This window comes from Triturus cristatus, chromosome 2_2 (genome assembly GCF_964204655.1).
Source record: "Triturus cristatus chromosome 2_2, aTriCri1.1, whole genome shotgun sequence".
NCBI classification, from domain to species: domain Eukaryota; kingdom Metazoa; phylum Chordata; class Amphibia; order Caudata; family Salamandridae; genus Triturus; species Triturus cristatus.
In genome coordinates, this window is record NC_140582.1 from 94838367 (window position 1) to 94857175 (window position 18809).

The window sequence follows — 18809 nt, forward strand, 5'->3', positions numbered from 1 at the left end:
TATGAGTATGGCAACATGGTGGCTTGTATTAAATCGCATAAAGGAAACGCAGTGCTGTGGAGGCTTAGTGCTAGTACCTCAATGTTCCTGGTTCCGGACAATACCTTATTCCTGTTGATGTAAACAAGGGCCCTAAGGTCTACAAAAACTGAACTTTGGAATACTCTTTGAATATACGGAATGACCTCACAACCCTCCCCCCACCCCCATTGTGTCATGCTTCATCATCCGTCATCCTGCACTCGCCAAAGTATCCTATAATGGCAGATGGGCCCTTAGTTGTGTTTATGGTACTTGCAGGGAGAAGAGGTGGAGGATCCAGAAAAAGGGTTAAGCTAAAAATCATGAGCACCTACCCAAAGAAACTAATCTCATTAATATTGTGGTGATGATGTGATTAAAACTTGAATGAGGATGTAATTGAAGAGTATTATTGCTCCTACATCTGACAGGTCAATGTGTTTCAGCCCTAACTGAGTACTATAAAGGTCCGGGGCTTTTGTCAGGACCAGGATCTCTATATTTCCCTGTGTTGAGTCCCTGACTTTGTGCGTGTACATCCAGCACTCACACATTCATTACCAATATACTGTGTATGCTGGAGAGTGAAGTGTTAGCTTTTCAAGTGATGACCACGATGTCTCTTGCTTTGGGAGTATTTGATCTCATGTAGGAGAGAAAAAGGGAAGCCTTGTAGTCACACATTCACCAAAGGTCTCACCCTGCATGTCAACCTGCTTGGCGTTTCTTCCTCCTCACGCTGAGTTCATGGTAGCTTGCTTTGCTAAATATCTCACCACTGGTACCAAAAAAATGTCAAAAGTGAATCTGAGGGAGAATATTGAGGAGAGGAAGATAGAGAGGTGGGGAGTGGGTGCCCTGTTGTGTTTGAATAAGAATTTTACTTCACTAAAGTAACTTTTCCTCATTGTATTTTAAAAATTAACATGTTTTTTCAATAATTAATCTAATTTGGAGTGAGGTAAAGGTGTCAGAAAAATATTAATGTTTTCAAAACGCATTTAACTTCCAAGAGCAAAACCATCCTGTGACTCACACACAACCATCGAAAAAACATTGACTAAGCAAATCTGGCTTTCATTTTCCTTTTTATGTCAGAACTATTGAGTTTTTTTAAAGCTGCAAGGTGCGCTGAATTGCAGCAGGAGCATGGCAGCTGCCAGGCACACTGGTTTTTATTAGTGGCCATGCAGCTGAATGGGAATGCTAGTGTGGCAAAAGGGTTATTCCTGGAAAATACTAGGAAAATGTTCTTTTTGCACCCATAGCGACTCATTTATTTTGCCATAAAACGAGCCAACGTGCTTTGCAATGCAAAAAAAATTAATCTTTTTCTATGCAATTCAATTACGAGATAATGTATTAAATGTCAGAAAAAGTGTGATTGACTGCATTTTTCAGATATTGAGACGTAAAACAATCTCTCAAGTGTTGCAATATAACCACTTCATATTCGGCGAAATTTAAGTCAGAGATGTATACATCTCTGTACCGAACCCAGATGTGATTGCTCCTTTGAATGGGGGACCCACAGATAGTCAGTGGTAGAATTGGCTTACCAGTAGCCCACTTTATGTTTATTGCAAACAGTAGGGGGCAGATTTACAAGCCACTTGCGTCAACTTTACGCCGCCGTTGCAGCACTTCTATGACGCAGTGGCATCATAAACAATGTGCCACGTTACAACGTGACGCATCTAGGGAGATGCGTCAAGTTGTAAAGCCCTGCTCTACATGTATAATGTATGCAGTGTGGGCGTTCTGACGTGAGAAAGCCTTGTAAAAGTGACGCAGTGAAATCTACAAGAGTACCTTTTACGGCGCCACTGCATCAAAACCTTGCGCCTGCTTGAAGCAGGCGTAAGGAGTGATGCAGCATAATAGGAATAGGCATTCCTGACCATTGCTGGATTTGTGTCGTGCTTGCAACACGACTCCAGCAATTCTCTGCCTTTACGCCAAAAGATGCGTCATGCATCTGTCTATCCTTTCGCCAAGGTGCGCCGCATTGTAAATGCGATGCATCCATGGTGGCGCAAGAGTTTTTTTACGTGACACAAATTACCTGGCGCATCTCTGCTAATATGCAGAGATGCACCAGTTCTTGTAAATTCCCCTTAAGGTATCCAAATTGTGTTGTTCAAGCCAGACCAAAAAACAGGAAGCTTGCCTACTCTGGCAAATTTGTATTTTAGCTTTGTGCACGACAGAATGTGAAATTGAAATTTAAAAAACCTAGCACCGAAAACAAACAGGACAAGAACTATATAAAAGCCTTACATGAGCAATTTCTAATGAGCACTTCAGCATAAAATGTCAGAATGAAGGAGAACATTTGAATTGACTGCAATAGAATAACTATACGGAGCTACAGCGATCGTCACCAGAAAGGTGTAATGTAAAAGAACCAATAAAAGTTTAATGTTTTACTGACATCTAAGAATAAGACCATAAGATATCAAAAAGATATAAAAGATCAAGAGAGGGGTCAGTCCAACGGAAGCAGGGAGTAATTTAACTGGGCCGTCCATGAGACACACATCCTTGTAATTCCCAGCTGTAGGCAAATCTGATCCATTTGGTAGAAATTGAAACTACTTTTTAGCCCGATGCTGTATCTGGCCTACTCAGTCTCTTGGGCCTTGAGCACAGCTCCACGGTCCAAGGTCTGACTATTCAATTCCTTACACACACTTTAAATTTCATAGTTCTGGCACTTTATTTAATTTAAAGCACAATGTGATGTTTGATAACTGCATGAAGTGGAATATATTTTACCAAAGAGGCCATGATTAGGAAATCACCACTGTCAAAGAAGACGTTAGCCATTGCCTTTGTAACCAGGGACATTAATGTCAAGGGCGATTCTAAACTCTTTAAGGTCAAGATTAACATTCTTTGTTCTTTTCCCTGGGTAATGTTTTTTAGCGATGGATAACTATTTTCGTGAATCAGTCCCTATGTTATTCCTTTATTCCACATGTGCACACTAGTGTCTCATTCCTTTTTAGGTGAGTGCATGTATGTGCATTATTGTAATCAGGAAACCAGGAACAGTATCAGTAGAATCTATTGCCCACAGTTGCAATTGAAGTCTTCTAGAGGTGGAATACTATTGAATTTTTATGATTGAATTATAAAAATAAAAATCTTAAGTGTTGGCCAGGTTTGTGCTAAGCTTTGTTTTCTGATGTCTTGTTCAGTGAAGGATTCAAGATAGCCTGGCTGATGAGGAAAAACATATGGCCATGTCTGAACTGGGGTGGTGGAGTGAGCTAAAGAATGATGATGGATTAAACCCAGATTAGTTGACTGGGGGTGAGTGTTTGATTTGCTCAAACGCTCCGTCCATCATCCCCTTTGGTATCGCTTTGTTCAGTGAAGGAAGCATGAACAGACAATACAAACAGGAGCTTTAATCATTATTTGGACTTTCCCAAACAACATAGTTTCAATTTCCCCAAGGCTAAGGGCATAACAATGATGTTTATAGATTAATATCTCGAACTTGTCCTCTAGTGGATAACTTGCTGTTCTTGTAAACCAGAGGTTTAAGTTCTTAGCTTTACTTGGTCAAATTTGCATGTTTTTCTTGACAAATAAATGTATCTCCCTGTGCCAAAAATATGCAAGATCAGTATATTAAGTGCATTGTTTAGTACTGTCCCAATCTCCTGCCCCATCTCTGTCTCTTCGTCATCTAATTAAGACTCCTGTAATCCAGCCTGAACTGGATGCTACAGTTATATGCAGTTCTTCATATTTGAGATGCTTTTTTACAGCAAAAATGATTCTTGGAAATCACCCTATCATTTCTTTAATTTGGGGCTACACTATATGAAACACCTAAAAGAGAATACAAAAATTGATGGGCGCATGGAAGAAAATAACAACACCATGTGGGTGTCTCTGAAGTTAAAGATATTAACAACTATAAAAGGTACAATAAAAGAAGGAATAATTGCTTCAACCATATAATGGCATAGTTCCGTGGGCCTTCTGCCATACAGCCATACACAGTACTTCATTTCCTTACTTCCACGAAATCTATGTAAACTTTCCTAAAACATGCTATCTGTCTTTGCTTTCTCTGCAACACATTTGAGAGGTGATGTTTTGTTGGAGTCTTAGAAAGCAGTGTCATCATTTCTTTAAACTCAGGTAAGTTTTTATGAAACTGTTAAAGCAGGCGGAATCAATATCGAATGGAGTGGGACCGTGAATCATTAACTGCTATGACACATGCCGTACCTCCATACTCTATTCGTAAGCAACTTTTTAGCTTTCGTATAGGTGCAAACGACCACAATGAGACAAATGCACAAACTACATATTGTAATGCGTAAATCAGTACTACTAATTAAGTACTACAAAATGATTTACCTCTCTTGCCTTTTCTGTGTGGAGAACTCTGCCAAGGTTTGCTTATATTTCTGAATAAGAAGGTTTATGTTTTTGAATTAAATGTGTCAAAAACAATTGACAGTGAATGCAAATTATGGAACACCCTGACCCCCTAGGACAGGTGGAGAGACCCCGTGGGTGGTTAAAAAAAATGTTGGGGTCAATTTTGCTTCGGAATTGCATGTGGATCTGCTGATTTTCTGCAAATTTGAAAAATAAAAAGAAGTGTGGTCCCCAGTGCTTCTTTTCTAGGAAGCCCCCTTGTGGGCCAAATCCCAGGAGCACTTCTTTAATTATGCAGGGGTGTCCACGTGGCACCTCTTGCACACCGGAGACTGCCACCTTCCGGGCGCAAAGAATAGTAAAATAATGGGCGTGGCCTGCACATCCACCCTACAACCCCGGGGACCACCAGTTCCCAGAGCTTTACTTTCATTGAAAGCGGGGGCACAGACCCCTCCCACTGCCCTAAGGACCGCCACCTCCCCGGGCTTTTCTTTAATTGAATGCAGGGGAGGGGCAGTGGTAAAGCTCCTGCCAAGTCACAGCAAACGCTCCGCTTCCAGAAAACATGAGCTCAGAAATGCTCTTGCTTGCTGGAAGTGGAACAGAATCGCATTCACACATAGGGAGCTGCATGTTTAGCAGCTTCCTATGTCTGAAAGCATTGCTGGCTCCTGCAGGAGGTGGGGAGCTGGCAGGGACCGCAGGGGCATTCAGGCTCCCTCCGTGATCCCACTTGGAGACTGGGGACACCCAGCATACATGGCCGGGGGATGGGATCCCCTGGGCTCAAATTAGCCCAGGGAGGAGTCCTACTGCAAGTAGGCCAGGCCCCAGGTTATTGGGTCCCCGGGGGCTGAAATCAGCTAGGGGAGGGGAGGGCGCGGTCCCCCTCCCATATCTGAGCAATTGTTTTTTTTAAAAGGCCTGGCCCTGGGGGATGGAGTCCCTGGGGCCGAACTTCAGCCCGGGGCGGGGGCCTCATGGCCCCCAACCTCAATTGTAAAATGGCCTGGTCCTAGGAGGATGGGGTTTCCAGGGCCAAAATTGGTCTGGGGAAGTGGGGCCATGCACCGCCTTTCACTAATAACATTTTAAAAATGCCGGCCTGGGAAAGTCAACAGAGGTCCTGCCCCCTTTCTCCACCACTCTGCAAATGGGCCTCTTGGCACACTTGTTGGAAGATGAAGTTCTCGTGGCTGGTGAGGGCCCTTGGGGGCCAACAACCCTTCCTGTTACGTTCAGTAAATCCCACACAGTGGTATTGCTGAGAAGTCATTGGAGGCCATGCCCCTTTTTCCACCACTCTGCAAACATGCTTCCTGGTGCACTACTGGTTGGGGGAGGAAGTCTCATTGGCTGGTGAGGGTCCTTGGGGCCAACAACCCTTCCTGTTACCTCCAGTAAGTCTCACACAGCAGGATTGCTGAGAGTTCGTTGGAGGCCATGCCCCTTTTTCCACCACTCTGCAAACATGCTTCCTGGTGCACTACTGGTTGGGGGAGGAAGTCTCACTGGCTGGTGAGGGTCCTTGGGGCCAACAACCCTTCCTGTTACCTCCAGTAAGTCTCACACAGCAGGATTGCTGAGAGTTCGTTGGAGGCCATGCCCCCTTTCTCCACCACTCTGCGAACGCACCTCCTGGTGCAATACTGGTTAGGGGATGAAGTCCCCTTGGATGCTGAGGCCCCTTGGGGCCAACAGTCCCTCCTGTTACCTCCAGTAAGTCCCACAAAGTGGGATTGCTGAGAGGTCGCCGTAGGCCCACCCCTTTGTCCACAACTCGGCAAACACGACTACTAGTTAAAAAAACCATAGCAATTCACTTAAAAATCCGAAGGTTACAGCGACGTTATAGTTAGGAAATAGAATTTAAAAAAACCTTAGAAATTCACTTAAGAAACCAAAAGTTACAGAGACAATATAGTTGTGAAATAAAAAAATTTTAAACTTAGAAATTCACAGAAAAAATGCAAATGTTACAGGGACGTTATAGTTAGGCTCAGATTTCGCTCATACAAAACCATAGAAATTCAGCAATCATAGTTACCTGAGCTAACTCTAACTTATGTCCCCGCAATGCACTGCTTATGACCTCACATATTAAATCACTCATTACAGGATCAGTGACATCACTGATGACATCAGATGACAGGTGTAAGCTGTAAGTCCCTCATCTAGGGCTAAGACATATACCCAGGGCATGTACCTTGAATGCTCCTCCATGGACCTGCAGCACTAATTGTGCCATCCACTGAGGTAGCTCATCGATCGTGCCACAGGTTTGCCCTGGTGGGGTCTGTATGCGCAGGTTACTGTTACTCGGCTTGGCATTAAAAAAGCTATGTGCCAAGGCTCTGCATGTCTCTTGCTATATCAGAGTTCTCCCTGGTAACACAGTGCGGTGTCAGGAAGAGGTAGGGCATGTGCAAATGTGTGTTACATGCAAGGTCGTGAATGGTATGGGATGATGTGTTCAGTATGATGGGGCCTGCTTCGTGCATTGGATTAGCATGAGGGAATGTAGGGAAAGGCTATTGAGCAGTATTTCCTACTCGCAGAATAGTAGCAGTGTAGTGTTTGATATAGATGAGTTCATAATGGTGAATCCTCTCTGGTAGTGCGATTGGATCCAACATTACATATGTGGACACGTCACTTTGGGAAAGTGGGCATTTCGATGCTTGTGGCTCTGTGTGCCTGTCGACCTGTCTCCAATTCACATCTGGGTGCTAGGGGGGACAACTACATCTGTGCATCCCTGATAGAAGGCCATAAACTAGGGGTTCAAGGGAAACTGTGGACCTCTGACTCTGAGCGGCCTTTCTGGGATGGTTACATGAGGGTGGAATTGGGACCTGTATACCACAGGGCAGGGTCTTGGCCCCACTAAAGATAGTGATCAAACCTCCTGGGGTAGGATGGCATACAGGACAACATTTAGAGAGAGCCTGTGCATTAAAAAAGGAGGCTGGGACATCAATAAGAGGAACCATTAGGGCAGGAGAGACTGCAATTGGATTATCTGCAGACATGTGGTGGCCTGGAGCTTGTCGTGCTCCATGAAGGGGACTATCATTTGGTGGATTTTGCCTGGGCTGCCCTGCAGCTAAATGCCGACTGTCGTGGCCCTGGTCCCAAAGTACTCTCAAAGGACCAGGGACACAAAGGACCTCCCCATTTCCATGAGATCATAAGAACTGTGCAGGGTGAGGCAGAAATGGGTGGAAGTGATCATCATTTGGGACAAGGACCGTCCTGACGTACAACGACATCACACTGTTAAGAGGAGTGTGTTCGTAAAGATCAGGCCCACCTGAGGTGCCGGGACATGAGGAGTTTGAGGAGTGAAGGAGAAGTTTGCAGAGTCCGTGGAACCCATGATTGCAGCCAGGGCATGTGCTAGGTTGCATTCCAGAGCATGTTGTGTTGAGGTACCTGAGCTGGGGGCAGAGACTGTCTTTGACCTCCAGATCGGGAGGACAACAATGCCTGACATCACAGCCTCCGACAGAGGTTGCTGACTTCCTCTCCCTAGACCCACGCCACAAGGTACTTTATTGTGGAGAACATTGTGATGAGGCCCAAGGGATTATGTTGTGGGCACCTACGGATGGCTGTTCGGAGCTACGGCAGCTCACATCTCCGCTTGCGGGGAATCATTTATCTAGATTTGAAACCGGGCCAGCTTCCGGGATCACAACCTTTTGTCTACAGGGAGGAAGCGATCCCGCACACGTGCAGGTTCTGCTGGGTGCCTGGAGGTGTAATCCAGATGGTGGCTGTTCCTTTCTGTTTTAGGTGGTTCCGACAATCTAAACAATGTGGCGCCAGCAGGGGCAACATGTATCGTTGGCTGGTGCAGTTGAGTGACTATGGGGCTGGGTCATGAGGCATAGTCAAAGACCTGTGATGCTTGATTATTGCAACTGTTGGGGGTATACGATATTGGGGAAAGTCGTGTTGGAAGAATACCTATGATTAGGGCATATATGTTCATGCCGTTCTGCTGCTAATGTGAAAGTTTGACAATTGCATATAACTGTAAAGTGTATATGCCATGTGTATTGCATTTTGCTTTCAATGTGTGTGTAATGCAAAGATCAGTGTTTTATACATACGGTGTGAAGTGTTTTTGTGGCTTACGCAGTATGTTGCAACAGTTATGTTGTCCCAATACTTTACACTTGGGCCCTGAGGATAAGCCTGACTCCTTGGTGCCAAGCTACCCAAGGGGGAGCATAGGTTATCGGACACGTGTATTGTACTCATCCTATCTAGGACGGTGGATTCTGACTTGCTTCAATACATTCCAGCCAGCCAGAAACTGCTAAGTCTAATATACACCTTCTCTCAGTCCAGGTAGAGTGGCAAATAGCAGACAGGCTACATAGAGGAACATGTGGTAAGCATTTCATAACACCAACATGGATGATAAGTAATTGACATGACTCGAGAGAAATCCGACACCAACTTATAAAAATTGCTCTGATTTCTACATATTTTTAGACACCAAAACGTAATATATACATATAGGATAACAAGAGTTGTACATTTTCAAGTATTAAATAAATCAGTACTTAGCAGTGTAAAAACATTAATGTTGCGGTCAATGGGAAAAACGCATATCTGCATTTGGTTACTTAGAGGGTGAGTTCAACTGAACCCATTCGGTGTTAAGGTCTTAAGTCCCTAGACTAGTTCACAACAGCTAGCACAATTTTACCTGGCTCAGGGTAGCGGGGTGCAGAGGCGCACTTTAGCTGTCACACAGAGCTGTCAATCAGGCTCGCGGTCTTTACTTGACTACCTCAGCAAAAAGAGACTTGCAAGTTGAGTTGAGCAACAACCTTTGAAACTCAAGAAAAGAGCTGGCCCTGGACCAGGAGTCTCCAGGCAGATTTACTCTACCTGGCTCGGGGAACTTGGGTGCAGAAAAGCTTTTGGCTAGCCATTGGGCTGAACTTATCCATGGCCAGTGGTGCTGGCAGGCGTGCCAAGACAGGGTGGAAACAAAAATGCAGGATCTTTACTATGGAGCCACTGGGTGGTTAGTCGTTTGTGCAGATAGAGCTCTCCTCTTGGAGTGTCGAATAAAGCAGGTAGTAGGTGGACTGACCACCAACAAGCCATGGTACTTGCAAGCGGTTTTTCCAGAGTACCAGGGAAACGGGGTAGGAAGCTGAGCCTCACTGAGGGTCAGGACTACAGTTCCCAAAAGCCACATGCCCAGGGACTTTTAGCAGCCATGCCAGACGGCTCTGGGGGCAGTATTTCAAGGTCATGGATTTAACGGTTTGTGCATTCCGACTGCAGGGACTAGTTCCTCTAGTCCAAGGGAGTTTGTGTGAAGTCTGGGGTTCACCTTCCTTTTGCAACTGGCATCTCCTTTGGTCGAGTCGAAGTCCAGTGGGTGCAGGGTCGCTGCCACAGGTGCAGAGCTTAGTGCCTCTCTTCGTGGAATCCTGCCTTGACGTGGAAACGGGTCTCTTCTTGGTATGACATCGAATCTAAAGTTCTGGTGTCTGGGTTGCCCCTTAAATCATGGAATTAGGGAGGTTTAGTGGGTGTGAGGACTAGCAGCCAATGGGTACCTAGTCCTGTGGTTACTCTGCACCAGTAATGACCATATCTGGTGGGGGTATGTCACTAAAACTAGAACCTGCTTTTTAGGCTAAATTCAAGATGGCTAAAACCATCCTTGGTCATACACCTCAGCTGCAACACCCTAGAGTTGTGGTCAGCCTTGTGGAGGTACACACCTTGTGAATAGCTAATGTTGCCTGGGACAGGGGGAAGCTTTGCCCTCAAGTGGGTGACAAGTTCCTTTGTCCAACAGCACCGGTGAAGCCTTTGAGGTTCACCGCCTTGATTGTCCATTCACTAGCCATCCTGTGTGGGTGGAGGTGTCAGCTCCTGCACACACAGGTCTTTGTCTCTGGCCTCTGGAAGTGTCACACACTTCCCAGCATGAGGCTAGGCTTATGTCTTGGTGGCAAACCATCAGAAAAGCCGGCCAACGCACAAGAATACTGGGTTAACTTGGTGGGCATTATCTAAAGTGCCACCTAGGTATATGCTAGTTAATCCTCAACACCACCATCGTATCTGAGGTTAAAAAGCACAGTGTTTGACATCAAACATGAAGGAAATTGATCATTCTATAATGGAGCTGGACATCTATTGTTGTCCAGTGTCCAGCCCATGTTATCCTATGGAGGGTCAGTCACTTGCGGCAGAATTACATTTAGAATGCTACCATAGGGCAATATATGCTTGTACATATATTTCCACACATATATTATAATGCACCCTGCCTCCTGGGCTATAGGAGGCCTATTTTAGGGGTGACTGACATATATTTAATGCTGTGAGGTGACCCTGTCACACATGGTGTGTGCATGGTCACACTCGAGCAGGGAGGCTGCTCATGCAGGGCTGTCATGGCATACCTGCAGCCTTTGATTTCACTTGGGTCACTCAGGATGGCACAATAAGTACTACATCCCTGGTGCCCCTTTTACATCCCTGCCCTGGGTACCACTGGTACCATATACTCAGGCCTTAGAGGGATGTAAAAGTACTTGTCAATTGGGTGTACCATTTCACAGTTGTCATTTTTAAGGGAATGAGCACTGACACTGGGTCCTGGTTAGCAGGTCCCAGTGCACTTTCTGATCAAAAACCTCAGCATCTAGCAGCTAAAGGGGACAACAAGTGGGGGGTACACTGCAGCACAGTTCACTTTCCTACATTAACACAATGTAATGTTTCATAATTGTGATTATTATAAAAATAATGAATAAAGTTTTAATTAAAACCATATCTGTGCTCCCTGTGGACGTCGAAGGGCTTCGAGAAGTGGGACACGATCGGAATCAGCACGGTGGGAGATCTCTGGACGAGGGGGGGATTCAAAACTTTTGAGACGCTGCAGGCGGAGTTCCAGCTGCAGGGCAGTGAGTACTTTCGGTACCTACAGGTCCGCCATGCGCTGGGCTCCGTCTTCCCGGATGTCGCATCCATTCCGGAGTCTTCCCCCCTGGAGGACAGAGTCCTAGATGGCCATGTCCCGGACAGCACGATCTCCCTCATATACAAAAAACTGATCAACGATAGATCGTGCCTGCTTACTAGTCTCCGCGAGGCTTGGGTTGCCGACGGGCTGGAGCTGGACGATGAGGATTGGATTTCCGCGGTGGCCTCTCCGAAAGAGGTGGCCATCCCGGCTCGCCTTCGTTTCGTCCAGCTCAAGATCCTTCACCGGGTTTACGTGACGGGGCCAAGGCTTCTGCGTATGGGTTTTGCTGGTGACGGAATGTGTAAGCGTGGCTGTGGTGCGTTGGCGACTTTCATGCATATACTGTGGGAGTGCCCGAAGGTGGAGCGATTCTGGCGTGGTGTGCATGAGGTCCTGCGTGTGGTGACGCGTGTTGCGCTGCTGCCTGAAGCGAGGAGATGCTTGCTGAATGTATGGGAACCGAATGACTATTCGGTCCCGCAGACGCGGTGGGTGACTCTGGGATACATGATAGCCAAGCGCGACATTGCTCAATTGTGGGGATCCCAGAGGCCCCCTGCGGTGTCGGCCTGGAAAGAGCATATGGATTGGTGTATGTTTCGTGAAAAGGTGGTGTATGTGGCGAGAGGTAAGCCTGGGGCGTGGGTGAAACTCTGGGGCCCCTGGAACGCCTACCGCGGGGGTATTTGTGAGCCACCACTGCTACCGGCTGCCTCGCCTGCTCCGTCTCCCTAGATGGCCCCCCTCCCTCAGCCGCGGGCGCGCGGTCCCCCAGTCCCTGATCTATTCCCATTCCCCTCTCCAGAGTTCTGCTGCTGGTTTGGATCCCCCACTTATGGAGCACGTGCTGTTATTTTGGATCGCGGGTTGCCCTGCGGGTGTGGTTTTTTGGTGTTGTTTTGTTTCAAGAAAAGGGAACCGTACTGTGGGCTTGGAGCTGTGTGGCCTGCACCATTGATTACTCCTGTTTCACTGCTCTGCACTGCCTAGAGACTTTTACTGTATGTGTGCAATATGTTTTTGTCATTCTAGCGGCCGGCCGGATGGTTGTAGGCCCATACCTGTAACTTTTACGAACTGCAATAAACGGTTTCAAAAAAAAAAAAAAAAAAACATATCTGTGAGACTTTTTTTAACATTGTTTTAATTTTTGCATTTTATTGAAAAGTGTCAAAAGAAACTCAGAGACGTATTGTTTTTTTAATAAAAGCAACATCTCTCAAAACATTGTTTAGCCCTCAAAAGGCATTCATAAAAACAACCACAAGAGGGCCTTGCTCTCTAACTGAGGTCTCTGCCTGGGTGGGAGCTCCCAGGCACCCTGTAGATGAATATGCCCGGGGTCTGATATTGATGCAGGGAGGGGGGTATGTAGACCCCACCCCTTCTATTAGCATTTTGCCCCTGGAAGATGGGGACCCAGCACCCAAATGAAGCTCATGGGGGGGAGGGTTATGGCGTGTGTCCCCTCCTCATCTTTAAAGGCATCGGCCTCGGGGGATTGTGTCACCGGGAGGGGGGCCATATGCTCCTGTTCCCCTTAACAAGTTATCGCACCAGGGTAAGGAGTCCCTGGTGCCCAATAGAGGCACTTGGAGGGGGACCCTTTATTTACAAATTTAGCCCCTGGGGCTAGTAATAACTCAGGAAGGGCCCCCCCCCCCACACACCCCTCCCTAAATATTTCAAAATAAGACCCCTGGCCCAACCTGGGGGGTCTAATTTAAAAATATATATATTTTTTCTTTAAAAGGCCTCAATTCCACTGGAGTCATAGGGAAATCCCACAAGATTGCGACTTAAAAATAAATATATATATATATATATATATATATTGTTCCTGGGAGTCTGACTTCCCCACAAGCCACAGGGAGGCAGGGTGCCCTGTCCCCTTATATAGGATTTTAAAATAAAACTCAGGACAGGGAACTAAGCCCCTGAGTCCTGTAATGGCTGCCTGCAACATATTGCCAATCAGAGCACTCATGTGGGAGCATAACTCCTGTTGGAGCAAATAGACTGAAGGGGAAAAAAGCCCTCTGAACAAAATCAGAATGCTCTACTTTTTAAATTTGGCTGTGAGTGACTCTCACTAGAGTCCCATGAATCCAAGTGTTCAGATATACAAATAGTTTTGTTCCTTAATATCTCAAAAACCTTTAAACGGATTTACACAAATTCACAAAAAGCATGCTTGCTAGACCAAGATGTAGCTTCCTGCAAAATTTGGTGTATTGCTTCTTAAAAAATTGAAAATACATGGGGAGTTTGAGCTTTGGGAGCCCCCTTTTTCCAGCCCCGCTTGTCGAATCACCCTGAAGCTTTCCATGCAAAAACTAGGTAAATAAAGTACTTTCGAAAAAAGTTTTGTGGCGCTTCGTTAAATGGCACATAAGTTATTAGTAATACAAAAAAGTCATTCCCTATTGATATGCTGACCTAACTATACCTACCCAGTGGCAGCTACCACTGGGCTATATCTATCTATCTATCTATCTATCTATCTATCTATCTATCTATCTATCTATCTATCTATCTATCTATCTATCTATCTATCTATCTATCTATCTATCTATCTATCTATCTATGTGTGTGTGTGTGTGTATATATTTATATATGTATGTATATGTAATATTAATCTTTTAAAATTGTATTAAATTATTTAAATTGATTAAATTATTTCTACACACAACTTTAACTGTAGTTTAAAAATGTATTATAAATTAAATTAACATATTTAAATGATTATTTAACACACGTTTAATTTAATAAGTTATTCTGCTCTAACATTTTATTAGTTCTTGGTTAATAACACATATTTAAAACTTAAATAATGTTCCTTATATTTTCTTATAGGGAGATCTTCATCATAGTGGAGGTGATCTCCACATACATGTGCAAATTTAGAAGTAATAACTTTACACTCATAAATCCTGTTCTAGGTGGCCACACCCCGTGTTGATTTTATTGAAACATGCATGACAAGAGAGGAAATGAAATGGTCAGACTTTTACCGGATTTTGAAGGAAGGAAAATATTAGCAAATTTCCATTGCATTACTGTACCTGATTTCAACGTTGACTTTGTGTGGATAAAACTGCATTGGCCAAGGCAAGTATTGTTTTGCCTTTAAAGGGAACAGGGAGATTCTTGCTTTCTAAAACTAGGAGCCAGAAATCACTAGTAAAAACACACCCGAAGAGGGCGATTTAAAACGACCAAGAAGAGATTCACAGAATGACCAATGAAGTTATTTGTGGGCTCGAAAACTGTTTGCTTATTCAATTAGTGGGGCTATTAAAAATTCAGGATGAAAAGAATAGTCTGGGTCTGCATTCCTCTAGCAGGAGTATGGCATTGCATCTCTCCCTCTATCTTTATCTTATCAATTATGTTTGTGGAAGTTTTTATAAAAAACTATCCTGAATTTTCTTTTAAAACACTATTTTAGTGTTCAAACTTTGGACTTTTTCACTGTTCTAAGGATTCAACGTTATTTATAGGAGAATACAAGTGACTGAAAAGACATAAGGAAAAACAAACATCTGCACATTTTTGAAAATTCTTGCACTGAAATTGCAGGAACAAAGACGGTGCGCAAAATGTACCCATATTAAGTAGTAGCTTCATATTTTGTGCACCGAGAACGCAGAAATTGTATTGTGGCTGCAGTACAATTATTTTCGTATCATTTTTGTAAAAGAGTCGCACTTGTACAATTTGGTAAAATGTTAGTTTTTACTGTTACACTGGAATAAATATTCACACTTTGGCATGAAATTTAAGAAATTGTTTGCTGTTGTGATTGTTTCACAAATGCCAAACTTAAATAGCCAGATTTTTGGGCTGATTACGATGCAGCCTGTAAATCGGAGCCGTCTGTAAATTGGAGCCTTCCGGGCCGCATCGTAATCGGCCTCTCGGTTTACTTTCTGACCGCCAGCATTGTAATGCTGTAAGCCAACTGCTCATTCCGGCTGGCTTCAGACGGGCTCAAGGAGCCCTTCGGTCAGTCGGAACTGGCACATAATCCCTAAGGGCGGGCCTTTCTGCCCCTGGGATTGTGATGCACGGTTTCCGACATGGACCATGCCGGCCTGTCTGACATGGAAACCATGTCAGAAAGAGTGTTCCCAGCAGAACTTCCTTAGATACTCAGCCTCCAGTCGGGGACCGAGGGGGCACCTATGGTCCCCCCTGTTGATCCCTGCATCTCATGGCAGGCACCCTGCACCCCGTGGCAGGCACCTTGAGGTGCCTGCCACGGGTTGCAGGGAGGGATGAACTGCACCTCTCATTTCCCTATGGGAGCATGTATTACGGCCGGTTTATGGCCGTAATGCATGCTCCCATAGGGAAATTTAGAAATGAGATGAGCAGCATTCGTTCGCATCCTAATTAGGCGGTCAGGACCACTGATCACAGGTCAGTCAGTCCGAGGACCGAGACGGTGTTGTGCGGGCTCAAGTCCGCCTGATATCGTAATTAGCCTCTTTCTCTTTAGAACAACTTATATGTGTTTTGTACACAAAATATAATGGTGCTACATACTCTCTCATTTCTAGTATCATTTACCCCTCTCCCTTCCAGGGCAATAACTCTAGGCAGATACCTCCATGGCAACGCTAAGAAGGCCTTTGTCTCCTTACATGATCATTCTTGGCTTTGAGACACTGGGCATTCACTAGGTGTGGATGCGCACCTAATAAAACCGCTCAGACTCACCACCACCCCAGCAGCATCGAGGGAGGAGCATACAGTTCTCCACCTGGCCTAACGTTAGGCAGTCAAACACACAAAATGTGATGCGAGGATGCGTGCAATAAGTCTAACCACTGGCAATTGCTTGGGTTAGCAATCCGACCCATCATTATTTGCCCACCATGCTACCTCAGATTAGACCCATCTACTTGCAAATCAATCTTCACCCAAAGTTCGGGTTCAGGGATAGCCTGACCTGGCAGTTCAGGATGGACTGTTCCCATGAGGAGCAGGGTCAAGAATGATTTGCATATGGCTGGGTCTACACTGAGGTGGCATGATGAGCAAAAGAACAATGGGTTGGGATGCTACCTTGAGCAATTGCCTGTGGTTAGACAAATTACAAGCATTCCTCCTATCATTTTTTGTGTGCTCACTAACCCTAGACTGCCTGAGTCCAGCTTGATGCTCTGACCCCTACCCCCTACCCCCCCCCCCTTCACTCCTGAGCCCCAGCAGCCCTCCAGATGGCAGTTTCCGTCTGCTGTGAGAAGGTTGAAAATGTTAGATGTGTTCCCTGAACTGGCGAAAAACACAATAAAAAGAAGCCATATTTTCTAGTCTGTACTGTTGTTCCCCATTCCATAGGGCAAATCTCAGAACTGCTCGATTTTGGTGCAGAGATACTGGGAGGAAGCAGAGGCTCTGGCCTCCCAATATCCTTGCAGTAATATCTAGCAAACTCCTAATGAAGTCCTCTTTGTCAGCAAATTTAGTTGACCACATTTAATGTGGCCAAGGTAAGGAGTTGCTCTCACAACTACTGTTGTGTGCACCGTTTGGAGCACTGACCAACCACTACTGAATGTATTGTATGCTCCCTTTGCACTCAATTGCAGTGTGCTAGCCTTAACAGAATATAAAACACAATACAAAGATGTTTGCATTATACCGTTCCAGAAAAGGTACAAATATACCTGCAGAGCTCAAGAAATAAACCCATCTTCTGAATAGAAAATTAATATGGAAAAATAACTGAAATATGGAAAAGGGGAAGATACCCACATTCAATTCCCCATCCTCTCATAATAATACAAATCCCCAGCCTATTAAGGGTCCCTTAGTCACCTTTCTGCCTCGATTTTTGTCTGGTCTCCCTTTATTATTCTTGGTAAATTTTACTCTTGTGAATAAAATTATGTCATAAATGAGTCCAAGGTAGTCTGACTGTTTGAGGGCTTGAGTTCAAAGTCCATGATATGTGATGCATTAGTGCTGTATCCTAAATAATCAGTCTCCAGCAGTGTGTGCTTCAAATACAAATTGAAATGAGACTGTATATTATAGGATTTTTGCCTTTCTCCTGTTCTTTGATGGTGAGATCCCCATGTATTTGATTGCATTTGCATGTAACTACTGTACCACTGTATTGCCTTGCATCTGTAAAGCGCTCTGATACCTCCGGGTCTAGCCAGCGGCAAACAAACCTTATAAATAAATAAATGCATATCACTGGACATAGGGAACTGAAGCATGTTATTAAACATCTGATGCATCTAGAAAAAGTAATGGTGCTAGAATGCTAAAGTTGTGATCGCTTCAGAAATAAGAACACCTGAATCCATGTCTTTAATCGCTCTTTTCAGACCACCCCAGTAACCCATGGTCTGTTTTCTATGTTGTTGCAGGTACTATGAGACGGGAAGTATTAAACCAGGAGTAATAGGAGGCTCAAAACCAAAGGTCGCCACACCCAAAGTTGTTGATAAAATTGCAGACTACAAACGCCAAAACCCCACCATGTTTGCCTGGGAGATCCGGGACAGGCTTCTCGCTGAGCGAGTATGTGACAATGATACAGTACCAAGTGTGAGCTCAATAAACAGGTAACAACCCAATGGATGGAGTTTCTGTACATGAGCAATGTGAATTGAAAATGAAAACAGTCATCAGTTTTGTAAAATGTGAAAATGCACTTTTCTTTGTTGATTTCTTTTTAGCGGATATCAAGCTACTGTTCTGAACCCTATGCATTTCTAACTCATAATTGTTTCTGCAAGTTTCAGACTGTCAGTGTGCCCTGATTGGAATGACAGTGGTCTTAATTGAATGCAAATGGCAAATTTTGAACTAGTGATAGGTTTAAGGCATGTTTTGTGATAAATACATTTTGGGCAGCAATAGCCAAGAACCTTTGGTGTAGCAGATGTGCATATACAATCTGTTTTGTTTTATTACAATTCCAAATTTCCTGTGACTGCTGGCAGGGCTGGACTGGGAACGCAAACCAGCCCTGGCAATTGCGTCGGATTGCCCCCCAGTGTTGGTGGTGGGAAACACTGCTGCTGCGCTTTTGTTACAGGGGGCAGATTTTGCAGCACTGCTGTAAAACCGGCCCCCAGTAACAAAATCGGCCCCCTCTGCTCCAAAACCGGCCCCCACCCTTCCGGCACACCGGGAAAATGCCAGGTGCCCTGCCGCGGTCGGTAGTAGGAGTAACTGCAGGGCGGTGACGTGGGGAGGGGCAGGGTGGGGGTAGTAATCTATGGATTACCGAGGTTTACAGGTAAGTTAAAATATAAATTAATAAAACAAATTTCGTTGCGTGCACTGCATCGCATTTGGGGATGCAGTGCACGCAACAAAATTTGCTTTATTA

At 44.9% G+C, this 18809-nt stretch overlaps 1 protein-coding gene across 3 annotated transcripts in view; it reads left to right on the forward strand.

Annotated features, from left to right (window-relative positions):
* The window catches only part of PAX5 (paired box 5), a 521765-nt gene that overhangs the window by 56233 nt on the left and 446723 nt on the right, over positions 1–18809 (forward strand). For all 3 annotated transcript variants that reach the window (XM_085641098.1, XM_085641099.1, XM_085641100.1), the window contains exon 3: positions 17839–18036. In XM_085641098.1, the coding sequence (XP_085497224.1) occupies positions 17839–18036 (198 nt within the window). The remainder of the gene's footprint in view (positions 1–17838; positions 18037–18809) is intronic.